A 19,945-nucleotide genomic window follows, 5' to 3' on the forward strand; every position below is an offset into this window, starting at 1 on the left:
GCTCACTTTGATGTTTGAAAAGGATACCGGACATGATAAAATCAGACACCAAATTATAAATTTTTCTGACTAGCTTTTTGGTAAACAATAACTTCATTAACATGTTTTTGTCAAATCATTTGCCCTTGATGCACTGCCTTTATATATTTTAATGGCATTTGAGTGGAAAAATTAGGCTATTAACTGGTTTTCACAAAGTACTTCAGTCGCTGATCTTTGATCTCCCTGCCTACAATTTGGTAACAGCCTGTTAGCGCAGATGTAAATAAATGTATTTATAAAGCCAAAAGGTTAGGCTCTTCACCAAATTGAAATAGAGGTAAAGGTCTTTAGACATTTCTCCATCTTATACAGCAAACAGGAGGCAGTCAGAGTAAACAATACTGCTAAACATAAAAACGTAGTACAACTATGCCACCTAATTCATAACAGAAAAATGTATTATATTAATTTTGTTTTTCTTTTCCAAAACCTACCTTTTTTACTCTGGATTTATCTTTGATAGAAAGGGGAAATTACAGGGAATTAGCAGTATTGTAAAGAAAACTGGCATAACCCAAGTAATGGACCCTACTCTTTCATAGTTTCTAACTTGATTTAAACAAAAACCACCCCAACAAATAGGCAGCTGATGGTCCAAAATAGTATTTGAAAAAAAAAAAAAGATCAGCACGAAGACTATTTTCTTTGCTTGTTGCAAGATTTAAAAGGGATTTCACATTTATGTTGATTTATGGATTCCTTGATCAAAGAAAGGCTGTGTGTCTTGACTGATTTGGCTCTGAGTATAAACAAAATCTCTCATGTTGGGTTCCTAGAGTTTGATCTTTTTCAATTATTTTAGTTTGAAAAGCTCTGATTTCCACACTTATTCAGTATGTTATGTACCTCAAGGGAGGTGTGTTTAGAATTTGCAATTATAATATTCTGTTTGGTGTTAACAATCCAATACTGCTGTAATTTAAAATGTATCAGACATATTTAACTTTCAGGCTAACAAAATGTGGTTGGTATGAAATGATCAGTGAACTGAAACGTAATGCATAAAGACAAGGGCTGTTAGAAGTAACTGTACATTAGGATTATGCTAACATTGGCAAAACAGATCTTAGGTCTTTGAACTGAAAACAAAAAGTTCAATAGCAGCATGACAATTGTACAGAATTTTTCATATAAAAATGTACACAGCTGGAAGTTTATCTTACGTACAAGCTAGTTTCAACACAGCAAGCTGCTACAGGTGTCACATTCTGGGTTTGAGGCGGACCAAAGTGCAGACAAGAGCTGGGCAGCAGCATATTGCAAGAGTCTTCAAGTTTTATTCCAAAGGTTTAAAAAAACGAAGCAAAAGTACTGCAGGTACAAACAATAAGTCGAAGTTCAAAAACTTACAAAGTAGACTCTGCACGAAACAGGGTAACACTTGGACCATAGTCAAGGGTAGTGAACGGGAGGAACCAGCGAAGCCAAATGAAAACCAGAGAGCTAATAAACAGAGGGGAGTGAGGTATGAACCAATGAGACACTGAGGCAGGTAATCAGATGAGAATGGAAATCAGGTGTGGACCAGGCTATAGAGAACTGAGGGAATATGGATAGTTGCTAAGGAGATCTAATTAGAAAACAAAGGGGACATGAGAGGAGCTGGACCAAGACATAACCTAAAATAAACATTAATGAAAATAAACAGAGGACTAGAGAAAATAGAGGAATACTACAATCTAATAATTAACAAATAACCCATAAAGAAACAATGACCGTAGAATAAACAAAACCTAAACAAACACTGACTGAAGTAACAGAAAAGGAAACAGAGAACTAGAAAATGTGCAAACCAAAAGTAAACAATAACTAAACCTAACCTAAAAAGGGAGGCTGGAACTATAGAAACAAAACTGAGGAACTAAACCAAGAAAGAGAACAAATACCTAACATAAATAAACACAGAGATACTAAATGAGAAACTAGACTAAAGAATCCAAAGGAGAACAGGAAACCAAAATAATAACAATAATAATAATAACAATAACAATAATAACAATAATGAGAAAACCATACAAAGTAATAAGAAAGCAACCATAAAGAAAACTTAACAACGAAAAGGAAAGAAAACGACAAAACACTAGGAGGCGGTAGAGGGAACAAAACTAACAGGGGGCAAAAGGAACTAAACAAACATGACTACAAAAACCTAAACTAAATAAACGGTTGAAAACACAAGACCACAACAAAGTCTAAAGATATCACATCATGACAACAGGAAGTGAGAAAAGAAGCAGCAAGAAACACTGTGCTTTTCCATAGGCAAACAAGCAAATACATACATACAACCTAGAACAAAATACTTTGACAGGAAGTTCAAAACCTGTAAACAATGTAGTTTTACACAAGAAGAGACACACACAATAAAGGTTACTCACAATAAATTATAGAGGAGAACAGAAAAATTACAGCTAAAATCAAGACTGCAGGTCTTTTTTCATTACATGTACAAGCAGGCATTAGCAGTGTAGCCAAGCAATCTGATACTGGAAATTAGAAAGGTATTAATTTTAAACTTGTAAAACAATTATTGATATGTAAATGTTTTGCTATATGGAAAGTATTTCAATAGGTGTCTTCTATAATGTTTGGTGTTGCTCAGGATGTTGCTTTAACAACCACCATAATAAAAAAAAAATCTTGATGCACTCCTAGTGTCAAACAGCAAAACTTCAACCAATGTCAATTGTAAAATTACAGATTATTGAAACAAATCTGGTCCCTGGTGGGATTTAAGACCTGCTAATCACAAAATAGAAAATACATTATGCTTCTTGGAAAGTCCAAATTAAAATGCACCCTGTACACTTTTCTTTATATTGTTCTGCCAGTGAATAACTCTTTAGAAGGTTGTAAAGCAATATAAAGCAAGTTTAAATTGCTCTCCAAATTCAAGCTGCAATTGTCAGAAGCCTTGTCCGACTCAATATCCTATTTACTTTTGAATACATGACACTGATCTTTCTCCCTCTCAAGCTAGTAGTAACTTTCTGTAAATAGGACAGGACAATCTGCAACAGTAATGCAATTTTATTCACAGCATATAGTAGATTTTTGAAAAAACTCAATACCTTTGTGATAAGTGAAAGGAAGCCATAGAAGGTAATCAGTATAGTTAGATTTAGATATATTTTTAAAAACAATTTAGTGTTTCTCTATCATTTTTATTTTTATTTTGGACCATCAGTTGCCTCAGGTTTAGCATTAGACTCTGCCATTTAATGTGTAATAGGCCTGTTTGCAGACATGACTCCAGCAGTCACTCTGTGGAAAGCCGCTTGAATCTTATCACAGAGAGCCACTCCCTATCATTAATGTTGGCACTTGTTAAAAAACTCCAAACTCAGGGAAGAAGATGTGCAAGCAATTTAACACTCCATGATACACTGCAATTAATTTCTTAGCTGCTGAAATTTTCATAAAGATATAAATATGTAATTACATTTTACTATGTGACATTAGCCCACTAAGTTGCATGGAAAAACCAATTCAGGATATCTGCTCAGTTTTACATATCTAAGATGTAAATGTCAATTTCAGAAGCAATTTTATTTTTACTATATGGATAATTCTTTACTGTTTGAATCATTTTTCAGTTTTTTAGGCATTTAAAAATGATTAGATTGACTAGGATTGAATCAGTTTTATATTTTTCTGACTGGTATGTTCACACTAACCAAACTTAATTAGCTAAAGGTGTGTATTTAATTTAAGGGGCAAATTTTGCTAAGAATCTTTTAGGATATTTCCATCCATTCAATTCCATTTACAGGCATCTACTTCCCTAATATTACATCAGAGAGGACAGTCCTCTCCCCAGCAACAGTCACTGGTTTATTTTGGGTGCGTTCTTAGACCAAATAGAAAGTACGGAATGCAATTTCATACATACTATAAGTTCTGGGTCTGCGTCATGGGTCTCCCTGTGCCTGAGCTAGAAACATCCAGAGGTATAGGGTCCTGAAGACATACAATGCCTGAACCAAATCAACTCGAGTCCTTTCAATGCAGAAGAGCAGCAGCTCCACTCCAAGCTCCACCCCCAAGATGATGGTGTTCCTCGTCCTATCGCTAAAGCTAAGCCTTGCCACCCAACGGAGTAAGCTACTAATTGCAGCACCCTACATATTTCAATCTTCTACATCCCAGATGTTCTTCTTTTGGTCATTATCTCTAAACCTTTATGGAGGAATAGGATGTTGACCAACTGACTAATCGAGAGCTTTGCATCTTGGCTCAGCTCTTTCTTTATCAAAACAAACCAGAGGAAGGCAAAGGGTACTGAACACAAAGTCCTGGTACTTCCATCCATCTCCCATTAAAACCAACAAACATTTGTTCGCAAGCCACCAAGGTATTTGAAATCTTCCACATGGGCCAGAGACTGACCTCCAACCCGGACAGAGCAGTCTACCTGTCTCCAGCTGAAAACTATGGCATCAGATTTAGACAATCTGATTTGGCAATAAACCATAGCTGTGCAGACACAACATGTCAACAGAACCACATAATCTACTCGTAATCTCTTTTTCAAACACGACATCCTCCTCTCAATGACTGTACCTTGAGATTTTTCCCATAAGCACCACACAGGATTGGGAAAATGCAACCCTTTAAAGGTTTTTCAAGGACTGGATAATCATTCAGAAAATTACCAGGATATCGTACTCCCAAACTGCCTCCACAGACATGATCATAAACCTTTTCCAGACCCACAAAACACATGTAAAGGAGAAAACTAGAAAAAATGCGTCTACAACAATCGGCCAGAACTTCCTATCTAAACACCTTAGAGTAAACTTTAAAGTATGATCCCAATAGTTTGTTTTTGTATACAGATGTTTTACTTATAAAAGTAAAATTAAAATACCTCAAATTAACTCAAATTAATTTGTACATTTTTGAAAATCATCTCCATTTTATAAATATACACTGTGCACTCAATATACCTCATGCATTTAAAAACAAGACATACACACATCAAACTCTAACCCCAACTATTGAAATTTGTATAACATAACTACTGGAAGAATTACGGTTCACTGCAGTTTAATTTACTTTTCAAAAAGTATTTCAAAAGGACAAAAATAAAAACAGTGAATGTCTGACTGAACAACAATCTCCTGGGTGACGGATTTGCCCTAAAATTGTTCATTCACAATGCACAACCCTTTCCATTCAGCTGACTTCCTGAAAACTTCCACTGCAAAATAAATCAGACGTTCTGTATCTTCAATACTGATTTGAACCAGATTTGCACACTGAGAAGAAAAGCCAAGCCATTATTCTAAACTGCACACTAACAATTGCAACACGGGTGTGTTTTAACCAAACAGTGGCCTGCACTGCTGCTTATTGCTTAAACAAAATATAAAGCCTGATAAATATCTGTTGGCGTAATCTGGATTTCCCTTGTCACACCAATTTACCCTCTGTCCCAAATGACAGAATGAATAACAGTTTTCCTAGTGTGAGTGCAATACTTTGGCTCATTCCTCCTATTAGTTGGTTAGGAAAGAAATTGGGTTTTCAACACTAAATAACATTAATACCGGATTTTCTTTAATTTGTTTCTGAGAAGCGTCCATGTGAACTCAAATTTTCTTGCAGATGAAGGACACAGTGGCCTGTCAAGTGCCTATTAGGAATAACAGCAGCATTGTTAACACAAAGGACATCACAAAGAAACACTGGCTTCATTAAGAAACTATTTAGCAATAACAGGCCAATTTATGAAGCTATTTGTGGGCACTACATGTATGCAAACTTCAGTTTTGTTTTATGCCGAATGTCTTATTTTCTTGCTCTAGCCAAGTTAAAATTAAACAAAGTTGTTACTGAAGATAGGATGGCTCCTGTGGAACTATACAAGTGTGTCGCAACATCCTTTATGTTATAAATTCATAATATTAATTAATTAATTTATGTTAAACACAACCGATAGTCTCTCTGCTGCAGCTGCATGTTTTACTTGTACTATTCAGCAACAGGTAAATCTAGTCTAGATATGGTGTTGACAGATGCACTAAGGATATCTTTGCCACATCTGTCCGTGCATGGTTGCTTTAAAGGTCCATTTTTACTAAGCCAATAAAATGGATAACCCTTTAAAGTTTCCTGTATCCTCATAGAGTTAAAATATAATATGAACTGTAACTTCTAAAGGGATTCTAATTTTATTTTTAATAAGAAAGGGGGGTGGGGGCTGAAACCATAATCTCGCCTAGGGCACCAAAACGGTCGAAGCTGGGTAAGGCCACACTTGCAAAACAGTTACAAGATCTGAAGGAGATTATACTGCCTGTTGAATTCCACCATCAGTGCTTTGAATATACTGTACTTCAGAATAAATGTATGTTTATTTTGTCACCTGCCAACGCCTGTGAGCTCCACTAATGCATAACTTAAAAATCTGTAAGCTGCCAACTGGGACTGAAAGAGATGCACATGTATAGAGAAGAGGCAACAAAGTCATCTGGCTTCAATCTGCAAAAAGTGACACTATCAGAATTGTCAGTGTCACACCTCCTGCATTTGATAGATCAGAGACGAATGCAAAGATGGATTCATTGCAAATTTATGACACCTTTCTTGACACTCCGCTTTGAAAGTTGATAGTGTGAGCGTGGATGCAGGAGAGGGGAGGGGAGGTTTTAAACCTTCAGTGGGACTCATGCAACTTTTGATGTAATATTCAACAAACCAGCAGCTTCTGGCTATCTGTGTGGATCAGTCTTTCATCGCGTCCTCTGGTGTACCCCTAAACTGTATTATAACAGAATATCCTCCGGTATCTTCAGTACAGCTGGGAGAGAAAAAAAACAAGAATAAAAAAACAGGGGTGGATTTTTTTTCTCCCAAAGTACCTGTGTGTTCACGGCCATGCCTGCCCAAACTGACTAATGTCAGGATGTTAACAGAAACTGAATTCCTCATGAAGTGATATAGACACTCTATAGTGAGGCAGTGACATCCACAGCAGCTCTCACACCACCGGAATGAATCTTTGATGACATAGCTGACACACAACTTACACCGAGACCCACACACAGAGCCTCAGACGTCTACCATTCAGACTCCTCTTCCTCAGCAGACTGTCAAAACAGATCAGCTTGCATTGACTCACAGAAAGACTTCTAAAAATAAAATGTGTGGTTGGCAGGATGGGAAGGAGCTGTAAACAGGTCCTAGAATTCATAATACAGGAAAAAAAAGAGTAGTGACCAGGAATTAATTTTGTGTCTGTGAAGTAATGTAGTGTTTTTTTTATACTCCTAGATTGGAAACTATATTTCTATTAAAAAGGACCAATTTGAAATGGATCTTTAGGCACTTTGTAATAAAGAGACAATTTGCTACAAGATCAACAAGATGATTAATGAAGTACTGTTAACTGCAAACCTGACATACAGCGGAGGAACAGCTAAAGGATGATGCATCTTTCAGGTCTTTGCTGGAAATAACAGCACAAAATGCTCTCACAGCTGTAAAGAAAACTTTCAAAGGCCTTCTGGAAGTCTGTGGGACTATTGATCAAGAAACATAAAAAGACAACAGGAAAATTTTACTGCTTTAGACACAAAATTAATAAAATAAATTATAACGAAATTAAGAAAATGGAGTAGTTTTAAATTTTTGAACGCAATTGTAGATAGCAAACACGGCAACCACGTCTTCCCCCTTTAGTTTTATCCTTTTGTGGCCTGCAACACCTTAATACATTAATTCAACGAATATCTGCTAATTCTTGGGATGTTCCTGAGTGAATAATTATTGGCATCATTACCATTAAGACTTCATGCAACCAATAGAACTTATTCTTTAGTTCTAAGAGCTAAGGTGGCCATTGAAGATGTTGATTTTGTGTTTTGTCAACTATTTCTGTGTTGATTTGGCTGAATGTTTACCTCACTATTCTGCTGAGAGTTTTTATGGCACCCCAGTTCTCAGGTCACTGCCACAGGCCACCAGATTTCACGATACCATCCACTCTAAAATGTTTGGAGACAGCCTCAGACATATGGACTTCTGTGTCACTTCATATTTTTACCCCAAGGAAACAAACTTTTGGGTTACTAAAAAAACCTTCCTAGACGATCTGATCAACTTAAGAAAGTAGAATATAAACTAAAACAATGCTTTAGTTCAATTTATTTTATAGGAATTGTTAGGGATGCCATAGGTGTGGCATGAAATTATCTGACACAGAACATTGTGGAGATCCTGGCTTAAACCTTTTACCTCAAACGGCTTCAGAACAGGAGCAGAAAATAAAAGGTAAGCATAATTAGAACCACCATGTCACTTGTATATCGCCAAAACTACAGATACTGTGCATATATCACATAAATGTATTGATAGAACAATCATTCAGCATTTGAAAATCCCTTCACTGAGCCCCATGTTGCACAAGTAAAGGTAAAGTCAATTAAATAAACTGGTTCTGCATCTACGCTGCAGTCTAGCCTTTTTGTATCAGTAACAAAGCATAAACACATCGGCCGCTGGCTGCTCATATAATCTGGCATCGGCTTCGATGGCCAGAGAGGAGGAGAAGAGTGTTGTTGGGTTTATGATTATTGATTGATTAATCTTGATCAATAATTATAATTACAGATCATAACCTGACAAAATCAACTTCCTAACCAAAATCCTCATTTATGAATCGAGACCAGAGATGTTTCTGGTGTTGCAATTGTGGCTCAACGCCTCTGACAATTACAACCGTTAAATACTCCGTAATAATTCATAACTATTGCCGGAGATGTCACTGTTTAATCGACCGTTTCTGCCGAAACGTGTGGAACGTTAACCTTATTTTGACTGACGAATCACTTTCGCACACAATGAACACAAAACGCTCTCTCTTTATCTATGTGAATATTTATTAATTTTCACCTACTCAACATGCAAAATTCTACAAACACAGGAGTAACACATCTAAATAAGCAAAAATCAACAAACGGTAGTGGGTATATATTGAATCAACCAGCAGTTTATGGCACAACAGACGAAGGAAATGAGAATATGAGTGGTGGTGTGGTGGCGAGTGGTGGCGGGTTGGACCGCAGCTCCGACTGTCCTTTATGATCTTCTGATCATAAAACTTCCCCCTAACTCCTGAGCACAAAGGATTCTAACTTTTGGCGGCAAGCTAGCACAGTGAGATTGAAGACAAAAGGGAAATGGAGAATTTTACCATGAGGTCGTTTTAACAGTCCAGTCTTACAACGCGCCCGCGTTGACTCTCAGATAGTAGAAACACAAGCAGCTCTAGGACCGCGGCGGATCCCGATATCAACATAACACATCAAAGTTTCAATAAGCAAGGTTACATGCACATATCATTCAGAACACATGAGATCCTAACCAGCGATTCTGATCGCTTCTACAACCTCTGACCCTGCCCAGGCCTTCTAATAAAGAAATAAAAGATTAAATAAAAGATGGGTTTTACTTGTTGAAGCCTCCTTCGGGGCAGCGAGTGGGAGGAAAAAGGGGGGTTTGAGCGTTGCTGCGCGTCCGCAGTTACACCAAGAGAGCGGCCAGTCCTGTCCTTCGTTGCTTTTTGACGAAAAGGAAAAATAGGATCTGACCATCAGCAGTCAACTAGGGATAAAACACGATGGCGGTTCGTTTCCTCGAACTCCGTGTTTTAGTTACGTGTTAACTCACGTCTTCGATCGGCAAAGTGAAATCTCTGGCCTTCTTAGTCCAAAAACCTCAGTTATGAATTGTTTGTTGGCCAACGAGAGAGAGAAATAACTGGAAACTCCACGTGGGAATTTTGTTACTTCCAAGGACGCTCCAGTTGCGTGGCGACCCCGTCAAGATTGCCAGCTGGAAAGGAAGTTTTAAAATGCCCGCCTTCCTATATAGCGTCTTGTGACGTCAGACTTGAGACGCCCCGTCATAACAGTCGCGATGCCCGATGGGACATGGAGGCGCGCACCGTCCGGGATACAAAATGGCCGCAAGCATCAGGAGGCCTGGTGTCTGTGCAAGTAGTCCAATATTCAGCAACAAGTGGTCCAACAGTGTGAGGAGCACTCCTGAGGCTAAATTTACTCCGCTGCTTTAACTATGGACTAGTGTCCATGCTGATTCTGTTGGGCCTTCTGAATATAGATAAGCCTGCAATTCTGCACCAAATGATTAATGAGCTTTTATCATAGGAACATCTCTGAGGAGTGACGCAAAAGAAGGACCGAAGTGCAGACCTGGAGAAGCTAATATTGGTTTAGATTTAAATGTATGCATGAGTTTAGGTTAGTTTTAATTTGCCCACATCTCCTACTCATCTTATTTTGTTTAAGAGAGTGGTTCCGAATTTATGCAACTATTGTTTCCAAAGTGGTAACAAAGTACCAACTGTTGGAATTAGGCACCTTATAAATTGTCTAGTTTGCAATTTTTGAAAAACTACATGAAAATAAACAATAGAAAATTATGTTTAAATTTTCTAAAACTTAAAATATTTTTCATATATTTACTTTTAAACCCATGTCATGGAAAATTAGACAAGTCTAAAGGAAAATGATGGTAAAACCCATTACTTGAAGGGTGTACCTAATGAAGTGCTTGGTGAGGGATTCATAGCCAATCATGTTGGTACAGACATCTTTCACAGATACATACAGTCAGACAAAGAATACCTCAGTCTCAGGCAATAAACACTTGCTTTTTTGTCCTTTTTAAAGTGCCACAACAAAAAAATTAGGTCATGGATTAAGCTGCTATACCAAAAGCAGTCTACACCAAAGCAATGTAAGAATGATCGGCACTGATGAAACACAGGAGGTTGACAACATTCCAGTCTGTTTTTAATCAGCAGAGCACAGACTGGATTTGGTTTTCCAATGATAAGGCAGCAACGTGTGGAATGGAGAGGGAGAGGGAGATGTGAAAATAAGGCAAGGCTGATACACATTAAATAGCACCTTATGACAATCCACATTTATACTGCATACCTCATGTTGGACATTATTTACATGACTGGTGTGTGGCCTGGAATATGTGCTTTTCAGCAGTAGACAGAGTTTAATAAATGCCAATAGATAGGCGACTTGACACCAACAGATCATAAGGGCACATTCACTTTGCTGGTCTGATCCAGGGATCGGTAAAAGTGAAAAAACTCACACTTTCTGTTGGCCTGGTTTGCTTTCACATTTTGTTGTCCGGACCAGGGATGAAAATTAGCACCCACAAATCTTTGAAATGATTTCAAGGAGTTGAAACGTATCATTCAACGAATTGCAGTTACGGAGAAAACTGCTGTTATCAGGGCACTGTGCAGCCTGAAAACAGTCCAGCATGAAGAACTGAACGTACCGTTTAGAAGTGCTCACACCATCAGTCAAAAAGGAAGACCCTTCAGCGATTACAAATAGCTTTGCAAGTAAATAATGCATTTACTATTAAGAATTTCTCATAACCAAGGCAAATGTTAAACACAAGGAAAAATAGTGGATGGAAAAATGTTTGTGTAGCTAGTTAAAATTTTTCTCCACCAGCCACAGTGGCTGATGGAGAAAATTTGTAATTTCCACCCCTGATGCAGACCAGACAAAGTCATGCAGTTGCAACGGATTGTTTCGGGGGCAGTACTGCAATGATTTAAATTTTAAAAAAGCACGAAGAAGAAATGTTGTTTCATCTGGGTCTCTCTTGCTACTTTGGTGTTCAATTGTAGTTGTGCACCTGCACCTCTTCACTACTCCACATTGCCCCATGAGACATTTTCAAACTCTTTCATCTTTGGATTCTCGCTTTTACTTTGTTTATCCTCTTCTTCTTTAACTCAAACGTGCTGCTCTTACGTTACATCTTCTCTTCCTGCTTTTGGTACGCTGGCCCGGCATGCACTTAAACTGCAAGCGAACCGCTCCAGGATACGGATATACCATGGCGAGACCAGCAGATGTAACCGTGCCAGGGTAAGGTTCTCTGGTCTGTTTCAGAGTCCGGGATGGGTCCACACCGGCATGATCTGCTTCACAATCTGGACTCTGGCACGGCACAAAGCATTCCAAAGGTTTGGCATTGAAGCACTGTAAATAAACTCCACTAGATTCAAAACAAATGCACCTAGTGTTCAAACTTTGTTTAAGAATTTATAGCCAATTTATTTTTGAAAAGTTATCCCTTATCCTCTGCTTTTGTTTAAACGTTATTTTAAATAAAAATAAAACACGGACTCATTTTTATGTTGTTCTACTTTTATGACAAGAGTAAATTCTTCCAATTTCTGACTTAAAACCTTTGCATTATATATATGATCTAAAGAGAAGATGATTTTAAACTTTTTTTTATTTTAAAGTTTATTTCCAAATACATAAATCCATTCTTGCAGTAAACAGGTCTTCATTTAGAGCCTCCACTTTTACAATTGTAGTGTACTTTTCTAACTGTGTTTCTGTAAAAATAATAGTAAAAGAGATCCCAACAAAACTAGCATTTGGTATTTTCATATTTCAAATAAATACTTATCAAACTGTGATTTAGATGTACCACTTAGAGGTGTCTGTCAGATGAATGTCTATTCAAAGAAGATTATTGACTTTGTTAGCTGATAAATTATTTGCAGCACAATTAAAAATGACTCTCTTATTTGAAGTTTCAGCTTTAAAACCTTCACATTTACTATTTATACTACAAGTGATAAAAAAAACAACACTGACACAAGAGGAAATTAAAAGGCAGTATAATGGTGTCCAAAGCATTGTTGTACTAGAAACACATACAAAGGTCATCATTTGCTGCTTAAATGAACAAAATGATTGAAGCGTAAAAATCTCTATGCTTGTAAGGCAACCTCTGCAAGGAAGAAATGTTTCCCATCTAATTACATTAATTTAATCACAATTCTTGACTCTGTATTACGAGCCAATTTTCAGCAGGAACATCAAAGACAAAAGAAAAATCCTGGATGAGTTTCTCTCTAAGATGTTTGATAAAACTCTGTCTCTTATCTTTCCCAGGAATGACTTTACAATGATTTGAGTATTAGGGAGAACTTAAGCTTTCATCATGTTGCCACAGTGGGCATCTCTCCACAGAAATCTATGTTCAGTTATAGGATTGTGTCCTATTTAGTGGCCCATGCAAGAAGAGTCTGTCCCACTTCTTAATTTGTGTTGACTCACTGATGTGCAGATCTGAGGGGGTAATTAAACATGGAGGACCCAGGGGGGAAAACTCTGCCTGCATATGTGTAACTGAAACATTTTATCAATGTGCAATATCATCTTCTGACAATAGCAAACAAACCAGTTTGAGGTCTTGTTTCTGTCCCAGAAAGTTTATGCTTGACAACTGAAATGACCTAATCTGATTTCTGAATTTAGATAAGAAGTTGGTCAGATGAGCCAATAATACAAACACAAATAGTACTTTAAAGTAGGACACTATCTGCCAATGGATTTGATTCTTCACTCAGTTTTCACACCTCAAAGTCAGAGTGCGGCAGAATGAATACAACACAACAATCACTATAAATACAGTATCAAACACGACACAATAAAAATCGGAAACGTTCTCAACTCAAAAGCTGTTTTTTTAACAAACGGTTCCAAAAAGTGTTTTAGTGTTGTAGGATAGAATGTAATTTTAGATGTATCACGACGCGTACAAGGACAATGGAACACAAAAGCCAGAGCTCAGAACAGCACAAGGGAATGACCGGGCAGTTTAAGACGAGCACATAACAGTTGCTGCATTTTCGTTGACCATCAAATTGCGTAAATTGTAATTATGAAAACAAAATAATCACTTAATGGAAACACGGCAACTTCGAAAAAATTCCCGTTTTTCTATAAAACGTTTTGGCTCTAGGATGAGGTGGTTTTTTGACTGTATCGAAATTGGTGTATTTAGCAAAGCTGCAATGGAAACACTTTTTTCGCATCACACAAGTCACGTGATCAACAACCGGATGGTACTACTGGCGAAAAAGACGACAGGAAGCAATAGGAGAATGATTGCGCAGCATGTTAGGATTTACCAGGACACAGAGTATTTTTTAAATTTGGTTTGCTACAGGGGCATTACCAGCATTTTACATTCCAAAAAGCAAATAAATGCAAGCATTTACCAAGATCTTGAAGCGGCCATCCGTCGCCGCCATGTTTTTTAATGAGTTATTGCGTGAACAACTTATTCATGTGTGATTTTATTTGTATTTCTTATTTAATGGAAACACCGGAATTGCAAAATTGTGTTTTTTCGACATTGGGAGAATATTGACAAAGTTTTGCGTACATTTGTAATGGAAACGCAGCTAGTGTCTCTACCGGATGTTTGAGCAAGAAATTCAGCCAACACCCTTTCGTCTAAAGAGAAATTGACTTTGACAAGAGCCACACATTCATATACAGATTTTTTGAAACACAATAAACTGTTAAAACCATATCACTAAGGCTGTACAAAATAAGGAAAATGTTTAATTCGAATACTGTTGCTGAGAATTGCCACACAATATGTTTCTGACGCTTTTTTCTTTACCATATCCCAGTGTTCCTACTGCTCTCCATGAGCTACAGCATCTCAAGTTCTAAAAATCACAGTAACAGGAGTCTATCCAAAAGGATAATTTGAAACACACTGGAGTATACTACCAAATATTGCTCAAAAGCAGTCGTTTTACATCCAATTACGATATGACACACACAGATATGGTGATGACAACTGCAATTTGATTTTTTAAACAGCTCTACATATCACATGTTTTCACCCTAAAGCAACAAAAAAAACTGCTGGTTGTGACTGCCACCATCAACCTATCAAGGAACAATTCGCACCCACTTTAGCGAGTAAAGTAACATTCAACATTCTACTCATAGGTAACTGTAAGGAAACATGGCTCAAATAAATACAATAAATACCGGAGGGGATTTGCTTTGAGTTATTTTGGTGTGATTAGGGGCAATATGTCATATTTCAAAAACCCTTTTAACAGTCTTTACAAGAATTACATTTAAATCAGAAAACAATATACTGTATAATATAATTCTATTCGAACGAAGATCTGAATCTCTATAAATCTCAAAATACTTAACATGTAGTAAAACACACATTGCTGCCTAATAATTTAAGTACCTTTGAGGAATTGTTGTTTTTTTGGGTACAAAACAAAAAAGCAGGATGCAACAAAATGGGAACGTGTTGGTTTGGAATGAGGATAACACTTTAAGAAAGGAAAAATTAACCTGGAGCCTGGTGTGAATTAAAGGTTTTAGCTAAAGTGTTTTCAGTTATCAAAGAATCTGAAATGCATGTAAAGTGTACTTTTCAATTTTTGGGTTTTTAATCAGTCAAACGTTCATTTATCTATTTATCTAGATTTATAGCATTGCCTTCTTTTAATTCATTAACATTTAAAAGGGAAATTTAATAACAATAATTGATCAAAGTGGTTTATTTTCTTCTCTTTTGTCCAGTCAAGGCATTTATGTTTCTCACCAACTCTTCACTAACAACCCCCTCTTCTTCACTTCTGACTGAGTCAAATATTAAATTCTATTTAATCAAATGAGCCTTAGATCACAGCCATTCAATCCACCTGCGGTTTCATCAAAGTTGTGGGCAAGATGATGCTATAATCAAGACAACTTGGAAATATAAAACAAAACCGGTCCCATATCTACTGATTTAATAGTAGACACAATCTAATTCTCAAAATCACTACATTTTAAGGGATTTGTGGCAACCACACTTTCAGTGGTCATAATGTTATGCCTGATTAGTGTAGATCGGAAGTTGGTAAGACTCTTCCCTATCATGCCTGATGTCATGTAAGCCTACTTTCTACTTTCTTGCTCTCAGGTGGAAAGTAGAACTCATATAACCCATTAAGGTGGTTTCCACTTCAATCAGCGCAGGGAGGAAGCTTCTCCACGCTGGTAACATTTGAATTTAGAGAATAATATTTGCACAAATTGGACCTTTTTCAGAGTTCACTTCTTTGCATAATCATTGGCTGGATTTTTCAGTGAGGAGGAAAGGGTAATTGGTTGTATTTCCACATCCTTTAAAACATGTCTGCAGGGTATCATTAACTTATATTAAAATAAAACATTGTTAGGGTTATCTGAGCTCTATTCGGGAAGTTTCTGCTGCAGTCTCTTTAAAAATATGAGGCTGCACAGATGCTGCAGGCTACAACAAATGCCAGCAATTCATTCTTGATATGTAAAACGGAAAATAAATAGACAATGCGCATCTTCATTCAGTTCTACAATAAAAATAAATAAAAATTAAAAAAATAAATTCACATTTAAGAAGTGGGAACAGATTTAAAGTGTCATGTTGAGGTGTTTCCCACTGTCTCTAAGGTTAATCTAAGCCGCTTCACCTTCAGCTGTATAACGGAGCTGCTTCTGACCCGCTTAGACCCTCAGCAGAACATCACTGACCTTTGATGTGCTCGTTCACGACGCTCTCCAGCCGCTCCAAGCGCTCCATAATCCTCATCGTTTCACCTTTCCCGTCCTCCTCCAACTTTCTGTCCGTCTCCCCGCCACCGCCGCTCTCCGCAACTTTCCCTCCGCTGTTGGCCACATAGTTGGTGATCCAGCCGACGTACAGCAGACACACGATGTTGGTCATGCCGCTCAGGATCACGCATGTCGACACCAAAGTTTTAGTTCTCCTTGTGCACAACATCGCGACATCCCTCCACGGGCTACCTGCGCGCAGGCAGGTGGATTCAGGAGAAGACGCGCTCGGGATAAATGTGTCCGAACGCAGCTCAGCTCGTCTCTGCGCTCTCCGCTCTCTGCTGTATTACAGAGATGCTTTCCGCGGCCGTAATGAAAGTCATCTGACTATATGACTCAGAGACATCCCACTCTGAGCTGTGGGAGAACCACGCTGCGCTCATCCGCTGCAAAGATGTCAAAAACAAGCCTTCGAAGCCTCCCCGGTTGCCTCCCGACGGCCCAATTGCAGCAAAGGAGGCGGGATCTGCTGGCCTCTGCTGGCCCAACTCACAGCTGGAGCGCACAGATGAGGGCGCAGAGGAGTAGGTAATGTTAGGCAGCAGAACTACAATCAACCCGGGCAGACATGGAGTCCGGTGAGTGGGGTTAAAAGAAACAGGTGGCTTTTAGAAAGCCGGAGCGCTAAAAGCGCAGGAACATCTCATTAAAGTATAATATTATAAAAAAGTTTATTAATTTCAGAAATGTATTTCAAAAGGTGAAACTATTGTATCATACAGATTCATTAAACACTGTTAATTTTGAAAATTATGGCTAACAGTCATTAGGAACCAAAACTTCAGTTTCTCAGAAAATGTAAATATTAGATAAGAGCTAGAAAAAAACAAAAACATTTTAAGGCATAAACGTTATATACAGGTAATGTTATGGCCAACACTCCACATGCCACAAATCGTCATTGCTAAAGAAGCTGGCAATTCATAGTGAATATTAATGGAAAGTTGAGTGGAAGGAAAAAGTGTGTTAGAAAAAGGTGTGCATGCAACAGGTAGAATTGCAGCCTTGAGAGTATTGTGAAATAAAGCTGATTCAAGAGCTGGCACATGCAGGGGGGAACGTGCCCCCCACTCCCGCACGCAGTTGACGCTCACAGTTCAATAAACCTGCAAGTGAGATAAATTACAACATATGTGTACTTGTCAGACAACACAACACACATCGCAGGGGGAGAAAGAAGACGGCTCTGCGTTCTCTGAGCGGGAGGAGACAGGTGAGGAGAAGCTATTTTTATCTTACTTAGGATATTTATTCAGGCATGATCACTCAAACAATAGTTTGTTGTTATTGTGTCATGAGCTTGCTGCTAGTTAAGGACTTTGTAGGTATCTAAAAAGCCTCTTGCCTTTTGCGTTAACAAAGCTGTATTACTACAATATTGGTGGAAAAGCTACTTTTGTGCAATGATGAGATGCATTGGTGCTGTAATTAATTTATATTTAACTTATTAGTGGGCCAATGAAAATGCAGTTATTATTTTATTATTACGCTGTTTTAGTGCTTAGAATGAAGTAAATCGCCTTTCACTAACAAATCTTTATGTAGATTATATCACATTTCTCTGTCAACATTTCTCTCCTCAACCAATATTGTAGGTTTTTATGTTTCAATTTAATAAGAGATGATTTTATAAAATCTGTTTTCTTTTGTTCATTCTTTCAAGACATTTATCCAAATATAGTGTATTGTTAACCAACTGGGTTAGACAGAGTAAGGTAACAGGTAAGAACACAAATACCAAGGTTTTATATCGTCAACATATAGCTGTTTGGTAGTGCACTTATGTTGAATTTTACAAGCAACCAGTTAAACAGTGATTAATTATGTTAAGATTTGCAGTATATTAAGTGATTTCTTACCTCTAATTTCTTACCTCTAGAAGGAAACACAGGGAGGAAGAGACAATGAGGACAAAGAGAGAATAGACTGACATGAAAAAAAGAAGAGGCAAAGAAGAAAATGTATATAAGTAATCACAAAACACACACAAACAGAAGAGGTTTAACCTAAAGTTTGGTGGTCAGTTCGCCTTGTTAGTAGGCTTTATGTTTTCTCAAGGTGACATGTAACACTAAGGTGATATGTTTCAACATCTCATTTTCATTTTATTGTCTGCAGTTCCATGTTAAAGTTTAATGTTGCTGTGCTGTTCTGAATTGACCATCTTCACCTCCACTGTAAGTACAGAACAACCAAACTACTTTATTTATTATTAGGGCCTTCATTACAGTGCATTAAAAGGTTGTACTGTGCCCCTGTGTTTACATTTTTAAGAATGTAATTGTGTAAAAACAGAATAAGTTTGGTGGTCTAGCCCTCTAATTTACATATTGTGCTCACAGGCAGGTTTGAACATCTTAGTATGATGAAAGCAATCCTGCAGAGTGAAATTCTGATCACAATAAAATATTTAAAACACATGTGCATGTTGTTCGTTCGTTCATTCGTCGTCTTCCGCTTATCCAGGACCGGGTCGCGGGGGCAGCAGACTCAGCAGAGACGCCCAGACGTCCCTCTCTCCAGACACCTCCTCCAGCTCCTCCAGGGGGAGCCCAAGGCGTTCCCAGGCCAGCCGAGAGACATAGTCCCTCCAGCATGTCCTGGGCCGTCCCCTGGGCCTCCTCCCGGTGGGACGTGCCTGGAACACCTCCCGAGGAAGGCGTCCAGGAGGCATCCGGTATAGATGCCCGAGCCACCTCAACTGGCTCCTCTCAATGTGGAGGAGCAGCGGCTCTACTCCGAGCTCCTCCCGGATGGCCGAGCTCCTCACCCTATCTCTAAGGGAGTGCCCGGCCACCCTACTGAGGAAGCTCATTTCAGCCGCTTGTATCCGTGATCTCGTTCTTTCGGTCATGACCCAAAGTTCATGGCCATAGGTGAGGGTAGGAACGTAGACCGACCATGTTGTTATGTTCTATATTATAGTTTTTTTCTAGATTTAATTAAACTATACATCTCAATCTTTACTATTTTGTAGTATATCATAGTACATTGAACTGTAAACGTTGTGTGAGATTTTTGCTAATGATACGCCCTAGAATCCGGTTGTATGTGCCTTTTTTACTTTGAGCACCTGCCCCTTTAGTGGTCTCTGCACGGCCCTGTTCAAGAGTTTGGGAAAGATTCACTTAGCACAGACTGCAGCTTAAATTAGTGCTTCTAGCGCCACCTAACACACACATACAAAACACTGGGTTATAACTGCCATTTTATTTGTGTTGAGGTTCTCCTGAGCCAAAGGCAATGTCAGAAGTGTCTTTGAACATTTTCAGGTAGCACTAAAATGATAAAAAAATGTCTCCTGCAGTGACTCCTGTTGTGTTTTTCACAAGAGATCTGTAATTCTGAAGAAAACTGAAACAAGTTAAATATTTTTTGAATGAAAAAATAATGTTTACCATTTA

The 19,945-nt window shown here is 38.1% G+C and overlaps 1 protein-coding gene across 3 annotated transcripts in view; it reads right to left on the reverse strand.

The window, feature by feature from the left end:
* The window catches only part of LOC124855778 (polypeptide N-acetylgalactosaminyltransferase 18-like), a 233,783-nt gene extending 216,853 nt beyond the window's left edge, over positions 1-16,930 (reverse strand). For all 3 annotated transcript variants that reach the window (XM_047345868.1, XM_047345867.1, XM_047345876.1), the window contains exon 1: positions 16,458-16,930. In XM_047345868.1, coding sequence (XP_047201824.1) covers positions 16,458-16,707 — 250 coding nt within the window. In that variant the 5' untranslated portion in view covers positions 16,708-16,930. The remainder of the gene's footprint in view (positions 1-16,457) is intronic.
* Positions 16,931-19,945: the final 3,015 nt, after the last annotated feature.

This window comes from Girardinichthys multiradiatus, chromosome 2 (assembly GCF_021462225.1).
Source record: "Girardinichthys multiradiatus isolate DD_20200921_A chromosome 2, DD_fGirMul_XY1, whole genome shotgun sequence".
NCBI lineage: Eukaryota > Metazoa > Chordata > Actinopteri > Cyprinodontiformes > Goodeidae > Girardinichthys > Girardinichthys multiradiatus.